Source organism: Protopterus annectens, chromosome 4.part0 (assembly GCF_019279795.1).
Source record: "Protopterus annectens isolate FY-2018-M chromosome 4.part0, PAN1.0, whole genome shotgun sequence".
Classification (NCBI taxonomy): Eukaryota; Metazoa; Chordata; order Ceratodontiformes; family Protopteridae; genus Protopterus; species Protopterus annectens.
In genome coordinates this window covers 180,856,887-180,877,878 of record NC_056733.1, presented here as the reverse complement: position 1 = coordinate 180,877,878, position 20,992 = coordinate 180,856,887, and the positions used below count along the sequence as shown (strand labels likewise).

Sequence of the window (20,992 nt, the reverse complement as noted above, 5' to 3'; positions counted from 1 at the left end):
AATAAGGAGGAATATATGAAGGGTTATTAGTAAGAAATAAGGTGGGAGGACTCCTTTCTGATAAGCTTTGTTTGAACAGAGAAGCTATAAAAGGATGTTTTCTTTCTACACTCGTATTTGCTTTACATTTAGAGCCATCTGCAAGGAAAACAAGAGATTCTCAAATTCAAAGATATACCTGTCACTGTACTCAAGAAAAGTTAGCTGTATTTGTGGATGATATTATTTTATACTTGATAAATCCAGAAAAGGACACTTTGGTGTTGTGGAACATTTTGAGATAATTTTAAGTCATTTTAGGATATAAAATAAATGAAGGTAAGACAACAGTTATAGCTGTAAACTATGTACATACTCATTAACTAGTTACAGACACATATGGTGACATGATAAGATTAACTATTTAAGTGTATGGATTAAAAATGATTGTTATGGCAGCTAAGGATATATAGGAAGAAACTTAAGAAAAGACAATAGAAAAAAAGAAGAAACTGGAAGTTCCTTATTATGGACATGGAGAGAAGGATGCAAACAGTAAAAAAGCTTGTAGATCCCTTGGTCTTATACAAAGGTCTGACTTATTTTTAACAACCAGAGGAAACATTTAAAGTATAACAAATAAAAGAGATGATGGAATTTATCTGGGAAGGAGAGAGGGTAAGAGTAAAGTGGGCTAAGTGGAATTGCTGATTCTTCCTACAGAACAAGGTGGTTTAGATTTACCTAATTTGAAGGGTTCTACTGGCTGCCAAAAGCAGTTGCTGGAAAACTGAAATCAAAATGTATTAGGCATAGATGTAAAACGTATTTGCCCTTTATTGACCAGTTTAGTCCCACTAGGGTAGTGACCTCTCTTCAGGGGATACCTAAGGTGGCCAGAGTACCAGAAGAATTTCCACTACTATTTCCAGTAAGTAATGTGGTATATTTTACATCCACCTGAGCTACCACCAACTCAAGCAGATGGGAGGCACCTCAGTTTAACTTCTCATCCAAATGATAACACACTCAGATAGCATCACTCGCTAATACTGTTCTGCAGCATGAATATTTTTTTCTCCTGGAGTGTGAATAGAAACCAGAGCCCTCTGGTCTTCCAGCACCAAAGACGAATATGGTACCAGTTGAGCCAGCGAAACTTCACTTTCTAGATATTGCAAAGGATGTAAACAAATTGGAGGTGGGATCTTTAGAAAATGGAAGGAACAAATTTCATAGAAGTAAATGGAAATTGTAGGAGCAGTACATACGGAATAATGTCCAGGAGGAACAGTGAGATTTATAGGAAGGCAGGAAATGAACAACTGTAATGCTGGAGTGAAAGAAAAATTGGAAAAGATTCTCTCTCTCTCTCTCTATCACACACACACATACACACACACACACACACACACACACACACACACACACACACACACACACACACACATACAGACACACACACACACACACACACACACACACACACACACACACACACGCACATGACAATAAAAGTGGAAAATCTTATTAGGAGTTGTTTCTTTTTCTATTAATGTATGTAATACCATGTAACAAATTAAAATACGATGATTTAATAAAGATGTTTAAAAGGGGGGGGGGTTTGTAAGGCATAACTGCACTTTGTAGGAGGATATTGCCCTAACATATTACTGGAAAGGCAAAATGATACATTCATCTTTCATTATGTTGAATACCTATGGCAACTGTACGTTTTCTCAATTATCACCCATTTCTCTTAGCTTTTGTACTATATGCTCTGTGCCAAACATTAAAGAAAATTTGTATTAGTTAGTTAGTTAGTTAGTTAGTTAGTTAGTTAGTTAGTTAGTTAGTTAGTTAGTTAGTTGCATTTTCTTCCCCTTTGCTTGCTGACCAAATGGCTGATTTTGATAGACTGAGAATCAGCTCTGGTATAGCTGTCAAACAGGCTGTCATCATTACTGTCATCTGCATCAGTCCCCTTTTCTTCATTTTTACATGGGGTCAGGGTGTCACATCAATATTAGTCAATGTGACCAAATCACCTAGAACCACTGTTTATACTTCTGAATGACTAGCCCTGACCAGAGATTTTTTGCATTTGTGCAGTAGTCTTCTCTGTGTATGTGCGTAAGCAAGTACTTAAAGGGTGGGTATGCAATAGGTATAACATGGGAATGTCACCCTGTCACACTTTAGCAGCTGTGCACCCTTTGTCAGTGGATCGTTCCTCTCAGGCCATTGCTCTTTACCAGTGATGCAGAGATGAAGCATGCACCCCTAAGACACAGTCTTCTTGATATCCAGACTCCCCCACCCTCATAGATGCCTTCAGGCAATACCTTATTTTTTCTCCTTCCCTAGACAACTCCTCCAGCACACAGGCCATTAATTTAACACAGGTCATTTGGGCAGTAGTCAAGGCTCCTTTTCTGTTTGTCACAGAATGGACTGGTTTGATAGATATTTATTCCAAAATCAGTAATTAAAGGAAATAAATCACTTTATTGTTTCTGTTTTTTGCAGGATACTTTAGAAATGTGCAGTAAAGAATCGGAGTTCAAATGCATCTTGTTTGCACTCTGTTATTTCCATGCTGTTGTGGCTGAGAGGCGCAAGTTTGGAGCACAGGGCTGGAACAGAAGCTATCCTTTTAATAATGGAGACCTCACAATATCTGTCAGTGTACTCTACAATTACCTAGAAGCCAATTCTAAGGTGAGAGCAGGTGCTGTTTTTTTATGATAGCTATATAATATGGAGTTGTTACAGTTATTTATTTATTATTTATTTATTTATTTACATTTGTTGACCGGGAGAGTCCGACTGGACACAGGTCCATTTTCAGCAGAGGCCCGGGGAGAAAAGCTCCACATTAAGTATTATTTGCATTACACAGTTAAAAAAAAATAGCATTTAAATATAGACATTCGTCCAGTTAAGGACGCAAGACAAGAAGAAAACAGATGTAAAACAGCTGTAGAGCATAGTACAATTTTAAAATATGGTGACATATACTAAACATGGTTAAAATGTAGTTGAGATTCATCAGTGAACAATTGATACAAACTGTTTTTGAGGTACATAACAGCCATTAGCAGTTGTTGCTACAAGAAGTTAGTATTATGTGGTAGGTAGCTGGGAACATGAGTAGCCAAGCTTGCTAAGAGTAGGTTGTTGATAGGGGGCCAAGAGAGGTAGTGGGTGGGGGGAGTGAATGGTATTAGAGGGGGGGTTCCAAGGGCATATCTGGCAAGTATTGAAGTGTGATTTTAGTAAGAATTTAAAGTGGGTGCAAGAAGTTACAGAGGTAATTGAGGATGGGAGGGAGTTCCAGAGTTTGGCTATAATGCAGAAGAATAATGCTTCTCCAGCAGAGTTAATGGCTCTTGTGACCTGTAGGAGGTTTTTGTGGCTGGATCGTAGTGGTCTCGTGGTTATATGGGGTTGGAGTAGATTCTGGAGGAATGGGACTTTTAGTGGTTGGTTTATTAGTTTGTGGGCAAGTGTGTACCACTGAAGGAGGTGGGAGAGCTCTAGTCAGCCCAATTCTGCTAGTGAGAGACAGTGGTGAGTACAGTTCCATTAATTAGAAGAATAAATCAGACTGTAATAAGAAGTCCATCTTCAGTAACCAATAGGACTTATATCACAGGTGTTAGGACCACTAAGCAGATTAAACTTTTCCCGACTGCGTGGTACTTTCCCTTTCCTACCAAGCACCTGTCACCCTGCACCCCCAGTTCTATTCTGCCATACTTAACACTTGTTCACAGAAACACACAGTACTTGTGCTTTTCTATATTTGTCAGAAAATTTGCATTGTTGTGTTCAATCCAGTAGAGTGCAATGAGGGCAAATGTTTTCTTTCTTTCTTTCTCCTTCATTGTCATTGGGCCTAATCTTATTTTGTTTAGGTATTCATGCAGTAAGGTTATTTCATGCAGCAAAAGGCATACTCGTCACTTAATTTGTTTGAGAGAAGCGGAAGTATTTCGTACGTTATCTTCTATGGTGAATTCAATCCAAGTCACTTACAGGATATGTTTAATCAATTCCTTCCTAAAAGAGTAAATGCATCAGAAAAGCAGGGTTACTTGTATCCCGTAAGATTATTCTTGTCTAAGCAGGAAACCCCCGGCTACGACCCATATATGATATTTTTGATATTTATGTATTTATCAAGAGTTATAGATTTGGGTATATTTTATTTACATCAGTATATTCATAATTTAATTTCAGTAGATTTAGGGTTAAATTTAATTCTATTAATTTAATTTAATGCATTGATTGATTAATGAATGTGCTAAGTGAATGTAATTTGTGAGAGAGTATATATTGTTAAAGGTGTGTTTAAGGATTGTTTGTTCTAAAGAAGTCTGTTCATTAAAGACGAAACCTAGGTAAACTGTCGTCGCGTTTTCTGTGTTTGGTGCAAGCTTGTGGTTCCAGGTATTGGGTCGTAGCCGGTGGTTCTTCTTTTGTGGTTCAACAGTTTGTTTGCGATATTTTCATCTTTATTTTAATCAGGAAAAACCCCTATACTTCTGAGATGACCTTAGTTGTCAGTGTTTTCAAAGTCTAATTTCTGAAGTCCTGGTATAGATGAATACATAAAACTAAGGGATGAAGCTGTCATCTACAAGCTGACATGATATGCTAAGCATGTCCAAAGGCATACATCCTGTCTGGTGGACCCCAGCCATAAACAAACTATACAATAGAAGGAGGAAGCTACTACATGATAGAGCAAAATCCCAAAAAGGGAAGGCATCTCTGATCAGTATTAGCAAAAAACTACGGGCACTCATAAAATCGTCTAAGGCCAGCTTCGAGAGAAAAATTGCACAGGACACTAAGGATAATCACAAGGCTTTCTTTAGTTATGTTAGGAACCTGGGTGGGAATTCCCAGATATGCTCAGAATTAGTCCAAAATGACAAAAATACACCGAACCCACAGACATTGCCAACATCCTAGCCGACAGGTTCAGCGCAAACTCCGACCCCCCCACCAAAAGGGCAAATATTTATCCCAGCAGAGTGCTGCCCCCTGACATCTCAGATGCTCAGGTAAGAGCTGCCCTCTCCAAAGCAAAAAACACAGCATCAATGGGACCAGACGGTGTCCCGGGCTGTGTCCTACATGAACTCCAAGAAGAGCTAAACCCAAACATAAAACTACTGTTCAATCTCAGCCTTACTACAGGATATGTACCCAAAGAGTGGCATACAGCAACAGTGGTCCCTCTCCACAAAGGTGGTGCCTCAACGGATCCTGGAAACTATTGCCCCATAAGCCTAACTAGCTTGGTCTGCAAAGCTATGGAAAGGATCATCATGGACCTCATAGATAAAGATATTGGGGACCTAAAAACACTCAATCCTACCCAGTTCAGCTTTGTTAAGGGCAGATCCTGTCTCTTAAACCTGGTTGATTTCTTTGAAACAGTCACCAAGGCCGTTGACGAGGGGAAGGTGGTCCACACAGCCTACCTGGACCTCGCAAAAGCCTTCGATACAATACCCCACTCGGGCATTATAGATAAGTTCACCAGCTTAAATATAAACCCCTATGTCACTAGATGGGTTGCAAACTGGCTCAAGGACAGAACCCACATGGTTAGAATTGTTAAAGCCATGTCAGACTCCAAACCAGTTACAAGTGGCATCCCACAAGGCTCAGTCCTGGGACCTCTCTTGTTCAGTATATATTTCTTGGCGGTACAGGCCAACACGGAAGGACTTTGGCTGACTAAGTTCGCAGATGACTGCAAACTGGGCACCATAATCGACTCTCCAGCCGACACAAGCATCCTCCAAAAGGGCCTCATAGAAACAGACAACTGGTGCCAGAGCCATGGCCTCAAGCTAAACACCAAAAAGTGTATAGTCATCCCCTTTGGCAAAAACAAAGTGCCCACAAATTACCACATATGTGGTAATCCATTAAGTACAGAAGAAGTAATTAGGGACCTGGGGACCCAAGTTGATAGCAATCTCTCATTTGACAACCACGTGGCCAAAGTGGTTAGAAAATCATTTTATATAGCCCACCTAATCATGAAGGGATTCACATCTAGATCAGGGGAGGTCATCGTGCCTCTTTACTCATCCCTCATCAGGCCCATAATTGAGTACAATGCCCCTTTTGGGATGTACCTTACCAGTCACCTGCAGCAACTGGAAAGACCCCAAAAGTACCTCACCAAGAGGATCATAGGGCTCAAACAGATGCCATATGCTGCCCAGTTAAATAAACTCCAGCTCTACTCAGTGGCATACCGCCTGGTCAGAGGCGATCTGTGCCTGACGTATAAAGCCATGTCCAACCAGGAATTAATGGACATGCTGCACCTCAGAAAATCCAAATCCCATCAAGCTACGTGCTCGAGAGACTTGAACCTCAGCACTGAAATAAATAGGACATGCTGGAGGGACAGATTCATAACTCAGAGGCTCCCTTCACTCTGGAATAAAATCCCAGTCCAGGTTAGACAGAGTCCCTCATTGACTCTCTTCAAGAGGAATCTTGATGAGAGGATGGGAGATCGTAGGTTTACCCCGGGTATCACTTCTGTGTCACTGTTAGACAGAGGCACAGTATACTAACCTCGAAAAAGGGCATAGCAAAATTAATTTAAAATGGGTGGCGAAAGCCAAACACAGTCTGGCTAGGCTTATAAATGCCCTAGGGCAGATAGCCTAATATGAACCTATGAACCTATGTAGTGTAAAATGGTCTATATAAGATGCACAGGGCTTGAGTTACTAAAGAATAGTTTGCAAAGAGTTATGAAAAATGTGACATTTTCTATGTTTACATCAATTGTGGAAAAACAGTGTGTGATACCGTTGTTTTCAGGATGGCATATACCAATAGCGGGTATTACTAAAAAGTGATATGAAAAAATATTAGTATAAAGATATTTTGAAATATAAATGTTTGTTTAGTAAAGCTATTATCTCATCAAACAGCAAACATTCAAAAGAAGAAAGCAAAAAAAAATCAATCTTGTTATATCAAAGCACAAAATGCTGAAAAAAAATTTATGTGTGACGTCTGGCTATATCCTACCAGACTGCCAACAATTAAATGATGCCCTTTACTATCCTAGTCAGTAACTAAGGAGCGTCCGTCCTCAGTCCTCACTACTGACACCAGTATGAGACTGTCACTTAAACAGAAGTAATGTTTTACAATTTTCCCCTAAGAGCACAACAGGAACATGTTCTATTTTCCTGGGACTGGACTATATACCTCTGTCTACCCCAAATGTATTTTCTTATTATACATTTCAGAGCAATGTGTCCCAGTTTAAGACCTCTGATACGCTCACACTAAAAGTAAATTTAAATCTCACACATCCAAACACTTCTGGGAAAGCCTGACACAGATTTCCAGCTGTGTCCCTTCCCCAAAATAATATGGTAATGCTGACACCAATCTGAGTGTCTTCATGCCCTTCTAAAGGGGTGTCCAGATATGAAAATTAAATATCAAAATAAATGATAGCTATGATCATAAGTGACCAGGCCTTTGAGGGGACCTAGTGAGCATCAAACAGGTATAAGCACTCTCTAATCTTTAAAGAAAAACACTGATTTCCAGCCACAATGAAAAGTAATAAAAAACATTTAATAATAAGTAAATTGATTACAAGAATGTAAATCAATAGCTTTCAATAAACACCGGAATTCAGTCACCAGAAATGTAAAATTAAACTGCAGGATAAGAGTCAATTATTCTAGAAAAACTCCAACTTTATAACAAAGCTTTCCCTATCTATCTAAAGTATACTATCCCTGATGTAATCTAATGCATAGTAGCAAGGCCAAGACAGGCTTACAGTTTTTGGTGAGTTCTCTTTTACGGGTATCCATTGACTGCAACTCTTCACTAACAGCTTTTCTTCACAAACTGTGGTTCTCCATAAACTGGTCAGTACTTGACAAACTGCAGTCTCAACTGTCAGCTGTGAAAAAGTTATTTTTCCTGTCAACCAGCGGTTCAAATAACCTCCTAGCAACCAGGAACATTCTAATGACATCATCCACTATTCAGTTGATTCTCCACAGTTTGTACTTTAAATCTCCCTCTCAAACATGCATGGGTTATGATCTGTGAGTACAGTGAATTTGTTCCCATAAAGACAGGTCTGCAGCTTTTGCAATGCCCACACTTTGCCCAAACACTCTTTCCCCATGACTGCATAACAGTCTTCTCTAGGTTGGAGTCCACGGCTCAGATAAACAACTGGGTGCTCTTCTCCTTCTGCAGAAATCTGGCTGAGCACAGCCCCCACACAACAAAATTTAAATCTCACACATCCAAACACTTCTGGGAAAGCCTGACACAGATTTCCTGCTGTGTCCCTTCCCCAAAATAATACAGTAATGCTGCTACCAATCTGAATGTCTTCATGCCCTTCTAAAGGGGTGTCCAATTATGAAAATTAAATATCAAAATAACTAATAGCTATGACCATAAGTGACCAGGCCTTCGAGTTGATCTGGGGAGTATCAAACAGGTATAAGCACTCTCTAATCTCTAAAGAAAAAAAACACTTATTTATTTTCCATTTTTTAAGTAATAAAAAACATTTAATAATAATAAGTAAAATGATTACAAGAATGTAAATTGATAGCTTTCAATAAACACCAGAGCTCAATCACCGGAAATATAAAATTAAACTGCAGGATAGGAATCCATTATTCTAGAAAAACTGTCTTAATAACTAAGCTTTCCTAATCTAACTAAAAAATACTGTCCCTGATCTAATGTAACATATAACAGCAAGGCCAAGGCAGGCTTACAGTTTTTGGTGAGTTCTCTTTTATGGGAATCCACTGACTGCAACTCTTCACCCTACACTGCTCTTCCAAATTGTGGTTCTTTACAAACTGCTCAGTACTTGACAAACTGCAGTCTCAACTGTCCTCAGCAGTCTCAGCTGTTTTATTTTAAAAAATAACAGTCAGCTGCTTGAATTTTTTTCCTGTTAACCAGCTATTCATATAATCACCTAGCAACCAGGAACATTCTAATAACATCACCCACTGTTCAGTTGATTCTCCAAAATTTGTACTTTAGAATCTCCTTCTCAAACGTGCATAGTTAGTGATGTATCAAAACAATGACAGATTCCTTAAACATTCTGTTTATACAGGGAAATACTCAACTTTTAAAACGTATTTACATATTCACAATTAGATATGCTGGCATACAGTACAAGTTAATCTGAGAATATACACAAATCTCCTGCCGACATGCTAACACAGATGACAGTGTTTTCAGTTTCTTCATATTATGCAAGGTGCAAGACCCCTGCACTGCCCACACCCCCTGCTAATTATGTATACCAGCTCCTTAATTACACAATAGCAGGGAAAGGGCAAATTCTCAGACCCTGCTGTACCACAGTCTGGCAACCAGAAAAGCAGAAAAAAAATTGCTCTTTTGAGCATTTACTGTTATGCACTGCAACTAGTAAAGCAGGTATGAGTACTGGCAGTATTTTCATGTCTACATTAATATCATAAAAGCTGTGTGACCCACAGATGAACAAATGATGCTGTTTTGTACATAATATTAAAGCACACAGTTTTGCCATTGATATTTGCCACTTAATACACAGAGTCATCTAGATTATTATTATGTATTTGAAGTATTGTGAACATATATGCATAATATGCATAGATTGTTCAGTATCACAAAGAAACAGTGTGATGTTATGTTGTCCATCTCACCTTCCTTCTTTCTGGTTGGGTTCAGAGCTGATCTCAGCTCTGACTCGGCCACCTCTAAAGCTCGAAGAGTCCTTACTGAGTTTGGTCTCTCTGGGGCCGGGGTGTCTTCTGTCTCCTTGGAGCCGGAGATATCCTCGGAGCCAGTGGGTTCTGCTTTCGAGTTGATGAGAAGTATACTGTCCCTCTCTACAGCACTACACAAGGATACTGGCATTTGTCCCACCCTAGGCACCAGCTACTATCTTGGCACCACCCCATCCACATGACAACAGAGAACCAGAGCCTCAGGAACCCCCACTGGGTGAACCCCTCTCTTCCAAGGCCTCTCCAGAATACCCTTCTGAGGAGCCCCCTCGAAAGAGGACATGCAAGAGGAAGCATAGAGACTCCCCTAATGAATCTGTCACCTCAGACACTGACCTCGAGGAGTCAGAAGGGTCCCCACAGTCATCCTCTGAAGATATCTCATTTGCAGATATCTTTGAGATCCTAAAGCAGAGAGGCAGCTGGAAAACCATCAACCCTTCTGATAAGGAGTCAGTGTACCTGAAGACCTTTGGATCTCAACCTTCAGTCTCCTGGGTGTCTCCGCCTTTTGATGAGCTAATGGACTTCAGTCATAAGGAGTGGGAATCACCTGACACTATGGAACCAGTCCCTTGGAGGCCAAACAAGTTTTTGTCACCCCACCACTGGAAAAGATTTTCTTTCAAAAGGTGAGCCTGTAGATGCTATGGTGGTGGCAGCAGCCACCAAGAAGGAACTTTCTGAGACATCCTCATCTGTTCATCCTCCAAACAAAGATTCTCGAACGATGGACAGATGCAGGAAGTGTGTCTTGTCAGTGTCTTTTACACTCCGATCGCTGAACTACTTCACACACTTTACAAGGCTACAAAGAGATCTTCTGAAAGAGCTAGGAGATACTCTACAAGGTTCATTAGCTGTTGGGGGCAACTGAGAAAGGTTCCTCCCAGCTGTCCACCTTAAATTCTATCGTCAACTCCTCCATAAGACTGATATCTTATACAGTGGATGGAGTGGGTAGGCAGCGGGTTCAGGAGTTTCCTTGAGGAGACACTCCTGGATGCACTTGTGTAATTTTGTGGAACCTTTTAAGTGTACTGTTACTAACGCCCTTTTTGATGGTTCCTCTCTTTTTGGACCCAAAGTTAAAGACACACTCACCAAATGCAAGCAGGAAGGGAAAACTCTCTCTGCTGTTGGTGTATGTTTTTCAGTACCTTTCAAGACCTTATCCTAAAGGTCAGAAGAGTGGAAAAATGTGTTTCAAAAGATCCCAGGGAGCTTTCCAAGATGCATGAAGTGAATCCTTCCCTAAGGGCAGAGGGGAAGGCAACAATGGTAGACACCATCCTGGAGGAAAGGGGAGTCTGCAAAACCAGCATGATCATGATTTCTTTTGTGGACATCTCTATCAGCGCTCCTGAAAGGAGGCCTGTCTGCTCTACTATAGAGACAGTTGGGGGACATTTATCTTTGTACCCAGAAGCCTGGCAAAGTATCACAAAAGACAAGTGGGTACAAAGCATAATATCCAGAGGATATTCCATTCCCTTTTGCCATCCTGTCCCACAGATAAGAACAATCCCAGATGTTCCACCCAATCTAAGTGAGCAAGCAACTATAGAAATCCAAAAGTTGCTGGACAAAATGTCATCCAGAAAGTCCCCGCAGACCAAATAGGATTCGGAACTTACTCAAGATTCTTTTTGGTGCCAAAAAGAACAGGGGACTGGAGACCCATATTGGATCTCAGCAAATTGAATGAATCTATTAAAAAGTCAAAGTTACGAATGGTGACACTGCAGTCAATACTTCCCTTCTTAGGGAAAGACAACTGGATGTTGTCTATAGACCTCCAAGATGCATACTACCACATAAATATGGACAGAGCATCAAGGAGTTACTTACGCTTCTGGCTGGGAGCCAGCCATTATCAGTTCTGAGTTCTGCTCTTTGATCTCACTACAGCCCCCAGAGTGTTCAACAAATGCATGGCAGTAGTAATGACTCACTTGAGACATCTTGGATTCCAGGTGTTTCCATATCTGGATGACTGGCTCCTAACTGCCACCACCAAGCATTTACTCCAACAGGCCAGGGATGTGACATTGGAAATTTGTGCTCAGCTAGCCTAACAGTCAATTTACAAAAATCTGACTTGTTGCCCTGTCACCATATTACCTTCATAGACACAAGCCTAGACACTGTTTCTATGATGGTACATCTTCCAGCTGACAGAATCAGCCCTCAGACAGCAAATACTTCACCTTCTTCCCAAGGACAAGGTAAAGGCAAAGGTAGTTCTGAAACTTCTAGGGACAATACCTTCAACCATAACTCTAGTTTCTCTCACCAGGATGCATATGAGGATCCTTTAATGGCTCCTATTTTCCCAATGGTCTTTTCAAGACCTTCCTATGTCCCATCTGATCAGAATAACGGAGTCATGCAAGAAGGATCTATGGTGGTGGACTCAGTCCAACCATGTGACTATCGGGAGACCCTTTATTCCACAACAACCTGGTGCTACGGTGACCACGGGTGCTTCCCAGATAGGGGGGGGGGCATTATCTGGGAAGGACAGTCCAAGGTATATGGGAAGACCACAAGGCCCACTTGCATATCAGTGTTCTAGATATGAGAGCATTGCTTCTGGTGTTGCAAGCACTCCACGACTGTCTTCCACTAGGGACAATTGCAATACAGTCAGACAATATGTCGGTGGTATGGTACATAAACAAGGAGGAATCAGATCATACCCACTTTGTTGAGAGGAGCTGAGAGTTTGTCACTGGGCAATATCTTCCCAACATTTTCTAGTAGCAATGCACATCCTGGGGAAATCCAGCATGATAGCAGACAAGCTCAGCAGGGCAATATTAATGCCTCATGAGTGGTCTCTGAACCAGAACATAATGGAAAATATTTTCTGGAAGTGGGGCCAGCCTTGCTGCAATCTTTTTGCCACTCCCATGAATGCCAAGTGCAGCAGCTACTTTGCCCTAATTCCCCCTCCGGGGGAAACACAGAGACATGCACTTGTTCACGATTGGCCCTCGGGTCTTCTTTATGCCTTTCCTCCATTTTCCCTGATACCCAATGTCACCCAGAAAGCAAAATGTTTGGGAAGCAGGCTGAGTCTCATTGCCCCATATTGGCCATGTCAGATTTGGTTCCCCTTCCTCTGGTCTCATCTACAGGAGAAGCCATGGGTTCTGGACCCAGTTCCAGACCTTCTGACATATATGTCATGAACACTTTATCCTTCTCTCCACACCCTCCACTTCCCAACTCAGTCTGGCTTCAAAACTTCACTCCAGCAGTCAAACACATATTGATGTCCTCTCATAAAGATTCTACTAGAAAACTATATACTAGCAAGTGGTAAAGATTCTCTGGGTCTATATTATATTAGCGAACGCACTGAATTGCAAACACTATATAATCGACCCACAATCCCCGAAAACTCAAAATGTCGAACAAATGATCCGTAAAAAAAAAATCCAAACACAAAATAAAGTGGGGGGCTTTGCCCCCCCCCCTCCACAACCCCCTACTTAAATATACCAACTCAGAGATCGCACCACAGTGGAGAAAATGGCAAAGTCCTGAAAACAGCCCAGTGATTTTTTTCCCTAGGAAAAAATAATTGCTGTTCCGTGCTTTCGGAATTTTGCCATTTCATGTAATGATGTTCGATGAAACAGCGTTCAAAATTTAATGCATTCGCTAACATAATAGAAACCCATTTCTCTCACTGGGTGCAAACTAGAAACATTGACCCTTTTTCTGCACCAATTCAGTCCATTTTAGAATTTCTTGCAGAACTCTTCCAGCAAGGCTCGGCTGCAGCAACTACTAGAGTTCAGATGGCTGCAATTTTGAATTTCCACATTGGTGACCATACTCCTAACCTAATGTCACACAGGTTGTGTAAAGTATTTTTAAAGGGCACTTCTTTATTGAGACCTCCTTTTAAAGAACCACTCTCCCTTGGGATTTAAATTTTGTCCTAGCTCAACTAACATTGCTACCGTTCTAGCCCTCTTCATCTTGTGACCTCAAATTTCTTTCCTGGAAGACCATCTTTCTAGTAGCTGTAACGTCTGCCAGAAGAGTTTCAGAGTTGCAACTACTATCAATCAGACCTTCTTATCTGATCTTCCATAAAGATAGGGTAATGCTATGAACTAATCCATCCTTTATACCTAAGGTTTGCTTTCAATCCAATATCAATCAATCCTTTGACCTTCTGGCGTTTTTCCCCAATCATAGCAGCAAGGCAGAGTATAAACTCCACCAATTGGACGTGCATATATAGCTTAGATTCTTTTTGCATAGAACTAAAGATTTCAGGAAATCTGATCAATTATTCCTTTCCTTTTCTGATGCAAAAAAGGGTATGCCAGTGTCTAAAGTTACCCTTTCAAATTGGCTTTTTGTGTCACCTTTATCTGCACCTCCAGTAATAGAAAGTTACCATTCAGAATTAGAGGTCACTCAACCAGAGCATTAGCAACATCCTCTGCTTTCCAGGCCAGAATGTCTATGGACAGTATTTGTGCTGCAGCTATGTGGGCCAATCCTCATATGTTTATCACTCATTACAAAGTGGATTTGGCCTCTAGGGACAGGGCATCATTTGGTTCTACTGTGCTCAAAGGTGTACTCCCGTGAGCCACCTGGGAAAAAGATGCTAGGGACACTGTCCCATCCAAGTAAGAATGAAGGTGAGATAGGAAAACATAACATAAAGAAGTTATGTACTCACTATAATGTTCCATGTTTGTTGTCCATCTCGCCATTCATTCTTACAACCCCCCCCCTTCCCCCATCCAAGGACTCCCAGAGGACCTGGTGGTGATCTTTCCTCTTATACATGAACTCCTTTGACTCTCTTTGTTTTCTCCTTGACATGGGGTCATAACATATATATTACTCATTAGTACTGTTAGCAGCAAAGAAGATTTGGAGAGTTGCACTACTGCATCATGGGATAGCTACCTTGCCACAAGCCAAGTTTGAGACTTCCAGCTGTGTATTCGGCCGAGTCGGAGCCAAGGATCGGCTGCAAACCCAGCCAAGTAAGAATGAATGGCGAGATAGACAACAAACATGAAACGTTATAGTGAGTACATAACTTCTTTTTTCCTTCATAAATCTGAAAAGATATAATCTTCATCATCAGATATCTTTTTGATGCTAACGCTACTATTTAGCCTGTTGTCTAATAAAGAACTTTTGAGTTTTACATTTTTGTAACTTGTTTCATTTAAGAGATATTGCAGCAAATATGAGGTGTGTTTTTAAAGAAAGTGTATCAGGAAGCTAGTGGTTTTCTGCTTAGAGAACTTCAGAAAGCAGAAGTTAGCTTCCTGCTGTTTAGGAATGAATGTGTTAAAAATTCAGGTGCATTTATTATCATAGGTATTAGTTGGCATCCATATTTCCACTGCTTGTAGCACAGCCTTCACTCATTATGCCTTTTCTGATGCTGGTTTCTCTAGTACCAGTCCTTCTTGTTAACAATCATAACTTCTCCAATGCTGCACTCCCAGTGTCAAGTGATGACATCACAGTCAAACCTAGTGCCAGTTTTTCAAGTGCTGGCCTACCCACTGCCAGCAATATCCTTATAGATATAACTGTATTCATTATTAGCCCTTTTTGAATATCAGTACCCTAGCATTGCTTCTGTCATCACCAGGGTTGATGCTGAAATTTCTATTGTTGGGTGCTTGGCTTCCCCCTTTATTTTATTGTCTCAGCACTATTCAATTTTGAAAATTAAATATCAAAATAAATGATAGCTATGACCATAAGTGACCAGACGTTTGAGGGGACCTAGTGAGCAACAAACAGGTATAAGCACTCTCTAATCTTTAAAGAAAAACACTGATTTCCAGCCACAATGAAAAGTAATAAAAAACATTTAATAATAAGTAAATTGATTACAAGAATGTAGATCGATAACTTTCAATAAACACCAGAACTCAATCACCAGAAATGTAAAATTAAACTGCAGGATAAGAGTCAATTATTCTAGAAAAACTCCAACTTTATAACTAAGCTTTCCCTATCTATCTAAAGTATACTATTCCTGATGTAATCTAATACATAGTAGCAAGGCCAAGGCAGGCTTACAGTTTTTGGTGAGTTCTCTTTTATGGGTATCCATTGACTGCAACTCTTCACTAACAGCTTTTCTTCACAAACTGCGGTTCTCCATAAACTGGTTAGTACTTGACAAACTGCAGCCTCAACTGTCAGCTGTGAAAAAGTTCTTTTTCCTGTCAACCAGCTGTTCAAATAACCTGCTAGCAACCAGGAACATTCTAATGACATCATCCACTATTCCGTTGATTCTCCACAGTTTGTACTTTAAATCTCCCTCTCAAACATGCACAGTTAGAAATGTATCAAAACACTGACAGAGTCTTTAAACATTCTGTTTATACAGATACAGATGTTTATTCACAACTTTTAAAACTTATTTACATATCCACAATTAGACATGCTGGCATACAATACAATTTAATTTGAGAATATACACAAATCTCCTGCCAGATGTACTAACACAGATGACAGTGTTTTCAATTTCTTCACACACACCCCTTATGACTCAAGCATGCTTTTCAAGTGACCCTTGAAAACCGAAGCTTGAGAAAAATGGGTCTACCTGGGAATATTAGCCTGCTCCTCTCCTGAAAAATTCATCCACATTGGCATTCGTTATCCCACTGCGATGTTGTATGGTCATATCATATGCTTGCTATCCTAGACTCCACCTCAGTAATTTGGCATTTTGCTTACTGACCCTATTAAGCCAAGTTAAAGGGTTATGATCTGTGAGTACAGTGAATTTGTTCCCATAAAGACAGGGCTGCAGCTTTTGCAATGCCCACACTATGCCCAAACACTCTTTCCCCATGACTGCATAACAGTCTTCTCTAGGTTGGAGTCTACAGCTCAGATAAATAACTGGGTGCTCTTCTCCTTCTGCAGAAATCTGGCTGAGTACAGCCCCCACACAACAAAATTTAAATCTCACACATCCAAACACTTCTGGGAAAGCCTGACACAGATTTCCTGCTGTGTCCCTTCCCCAAAATAATACAGTAATGCTGCCACCAATCTGAATGTCTTCATGCCCTTCTAAAGGGGTATCCAATTATGAAAATTAAATATCAAAATAACTAAAAGCTATGACCATAAGTGACCAGGCCTTCGAGTTGTCCTGGGAAGTATCAAACAGGTATAAGCACTCTCTAATCTCTAAAGGAAAAAACACTTATTTTCCAGCCACAATGTAAAGTAATAAAAAACATTTAATAATAATAAGTAAAATGATTACAAGACTGTAAATCAATAGCTTTCAATAAACACCAGAGCTCAATCACCGGAAATATGAAATTAAACTGCAGGATAGGAATCCATTATTCTAGAAAAACTGTCTTAATAACTAAGCTTTCCCAATCTAACTAAAAAATACTGTCCCTGATCTAATATAACATATAACAGCAAGGCCAAGGCAGGCTTACAGTTTTTGGTGAGTTCTCTTTTATGGGAATCCACTGACTGCAACTCTTCATCCTACACTGCTCTTCCAAATCGTGGTTCTTTACAAACTGCTCAGTACTTGACAAACTGCAGTCTCAACTGTCCTCAGCAGTCTCAGCTGTTTTATTTTAAAAAATAATAGTCAGCTGCTTGAATTTTTTCCTGTTAATCAGCTATTCATATAATCACCTAGCAACCAGGAACATTCTAATAACATCACCCACTGTTCAGTTAATTCTCCAAAATTTGTACTTTAGAATCTCCTTCTCAAACGTGCATAGTTGGCGATGTATCAAAACACTGACAGATTCCTTAAACATTTTGTTTATACAGGGAAATACTCAGCTTTTAAAACTTATTTACATATTCACAATTAGATATGCTGGCATACTGTACAAGTTAATCTGAGAATATACACAAATCTCCTGCTGACATGCTAACACAGATGACAGTGTTTTCAGTTTTTTCATATTATGCAAGATGCAAGACCCCTGCACTGCCCACACCCCCTGCTAATTATGTATACCATCTCCTTAATTACACAATAGCAGGGAAAGGGCAAATTCTCAGACCCTGCTGTACCACAGTCTGGCAACCAGAAAAGCAGAAAAAAAAATTGCTCTTTTGAGCATTTACTGTTATGCACTGCAACTAGTAAAGCAGGTATGAGTACTGGCAGTATTTTCATGTCTACATTAATATCATAAAAGCTGTGTGACCTACAGGTGAACAAATGATGCTGTTTTATACATAATATTAAAGCACACAGTTTTGCCATTGATATTTGCCACTTAATATACAGAGTTGTCTAGATTATTATTATGTATTTGAAGTATTGTGAACATATATGCATAATTTGCATAGATTGTTCAGTATCACAAAGAAACAGTTCTGACAACCCTTGTTCTGTCGGTTCCGACATTCACTCTGACCTCCTCGACAGTCCGCTCCGTCGAGGGGTCTGGGCGCCAAGACTCCCTCATCTGCTCTGAGGGGGGAGTGGCATCGGACCCTTGTCTGACCCCACTCTTCCTCTCGGAGCTTCAGTGCAGGTGAGTTCAACTCCCACATCTGCCTCGGAGCCATCACCTTTGGTGCAGAGGAGGTCTCCAGGCTCTTTGGAGCCAGAGCATCCCTCCATTCCAGATCGCAGCACCTTTGAGATGATGAGAAATGTGCTGTCCACCAAGACAACCCCACCCTCGGCTCCATTGGCTCCATCTCCATCTCCATTGATACCCGTGTCTGCCTTGGATCCTTCTCTCCATCCCAAGTGTAGGGAAGTGATGCACCAGGAAGCCCCACAGGGTGACCCCTCTTCTTCCGTGAACTCTCCTGAGCATGCCTCAGAGGAGGTTCCCAGGAAGAAAAAATGTAAGAGGAAACATGTGGACTCCCCAGAGTCTGTCACCTCTGACACAGACTTGGATGACTCGGAAGGGTCCCCACAGTCCCCCTCTGAAGATGTCTCATTCTCAGACATTTTGGAGATCCTTAGGCAGACGGGAAACTGGAAGTGCCTTGCCCCTTCTGAGGATGAATCCATGTACCTGGACGCATTTGGTTCACAACCTTCCACCTCCTGTTTGTCTCCGCCTTTCGGCCCACTTTTGTCTGTAGTGAGTCGAAAGGCATGGAGTGCTCCAGAGACCATGGAGCTCGTTCCGAGAAGGACAAACAAATTCATGATCACACCAGATGACAAGATCTTTCTCTCTAAAGGCATGCCAGTTGATGCTATGGTGGTGGCAGCAGCCACCATGAAGGAACTTGTGGAGCCTTCCTCTTCTATCCATCTGCCAAACAAGGAGTCTAGAACCATGGATAGATATGGGAAGCATGTTTTCTCTTCAGTGGCCTTTACTCTCCGGTTGCTGAACTATTTGACACATTTCACAAGACTTCAGAGGGATCTCCTTAAAGAGCTGGGAGATACCCTCCAGGATCCTTCAGCTGAGGGAGTGGCTTCCAAGTCAGCTAACCAGCTAGTGACCTTAACCTCCATTGCCAACTCCTCCATGCACTTGATCTCTTACACAGCAGATGAAGTGAGTAGGGCTGCAGGCACAGGCATGGTTCTTCACAGACATTCCTGGATGCACCTTTGTCAATTTGCAGAGCCCTTCAAGTCCTCCTTTACAAACACCCCCTTTGATGGCCGGCCTTGTTTGGGCCTCAAGTTCAAGAGACTCTTACCAGGAGTGAACGAGATGGCAAAACTCTCTTTGCCATAGGAGTCCATTTTTCCACTCCATCCTGACCTTATCCCAAAGGCCAAAAGAGTGGCAAAATGTGGTTCTCTAAATCCCAGGGAGCTTTGCCAGACACTCGTGGAGATAATTCCCCCAGAGGCAGAGGGAAATAATAATGGGAGAAGCTGACCTCACAGCAGGGGGGGTCCACAATGTTCTCTGCCAGACCCTTTCAGAATCCCTGAAGGATTGCCTAGCTGCTCAACTCTGGAGGCAGTTGGGGCAGAATTTCACTGTATCCAAGAGCCTGGAAAAATATAACAGCAGACGAATGGGTACAGTGCATAATATCCAGGAGTTAAAAAATTCCATTCTCCCAAGCACCCCCAAGAATTCAAAAATCATCAATCCCAGATGTTCCATCCAGTCTTCGGGATCAAGCAGCCATAGAAATAAAAACTTTGCTGCTAAAAAGAGCCATTCAGGAAGTCCCCGCAGACCAGATAGAATCTGCAACTTACTCAAGGTTCTTTTTAGTTCCAAAGAAGACGGTGGACTGGAAACCTATCTTGGATCTCAGCTAGTTAAACAGATCAGTAAAGAAGACCAAGTTCCGGATGGTGACACTGCAGTCCATACTACCCTTTTTGGGTCAGGATGATTGGATATGCTCTACCGATTTCCAGGATGCGTACTACCTTCTAAAAATGGACAGGTGGTCCAGGAGACATTTACACTTCCAGCTGGGAGCCAGTCATTATCAGTTCAGAGCTATGCCTTTTGGTCTCACCACAGCCCCTAGGGTGTTCACCAAATGCATGGCAGTAGTGACGGCTCAACTGAGACATTTGGGATTCCAAGTGTTTCCTTATCTAGATGACTGGCTCCTCACTGCTGCCACTGAGCATCATCTCCTAAGGCCAGGAACCATGATTCACACTTGTGCATGCCTAGGAATCACAATAGATTATGAAAAATCTGCTTTGTTGCCCTCTCAGTGTATTACTTTCATAGGCACTCAGCTAGACACAAGAGACATGATAGCCAAGCTCCCTCAAGAAAAGGTGCTTGCCATTCAAGGTCAGGTTTCTCTCCTCTTGTCAAAATCAAAGGTTCAGGCTCAATTTGTGCTGAAGGTCTTGGGTTTAATGGCTGCTGCCATTACTCTAGTTCCATTAGCCCATTATCACATGAGGATTCTGCATTGACTCCTCTTCACTCAGTGGTCGTATCAGGACTTACCAATGTCACACATGATCTTAATCATGGATGCTTGCAAGAAAGATCTTCAGTGGTGGCTTCACTCCCCCCCCCCCGTCACTCTAGGCAGACCCTTTGTAGACCCTCATCCGGTAGCCACAGTGACCACGGATGCTTCCCAGATAGGGTGGGGGGGCAATATCTGGGACAGACAGTCCAAGGAACTTGGCAACCCCATGAGTACCATTTGCACATCAATGTCCTGGAGATGAGAGTGGTGTT

At 41.3% G+C, this 20,992-nt stretch overlaps 1 protein-coding gene across 1 annotated transcript in view; it reads left to right on the top strand.

The window, feature by feature from the left end:
- Positions 1-2,153: 2,153 nt before the first annotated feature.
- The window catches only part of LOC122800230 (dynein axonemal heavy chain 17-like), a 1,294,569-nt gene continuing 1,275,730 nt past the window's right edge, over positions 2,154-20,992 (top strand). The window contains exons 1-2 of the mRNA XM_044069723.1: positions 2,154-2,219; positions 2,509-2,700. Coding sequence (XP_043925658.1) covers positions 2,154-2,219; positions 2,509-2,700 — 258 coding nt within the window. The remainder of the gene's footprint in view (positions 2,220-2,508; positions 2,701-20,992) is intronic.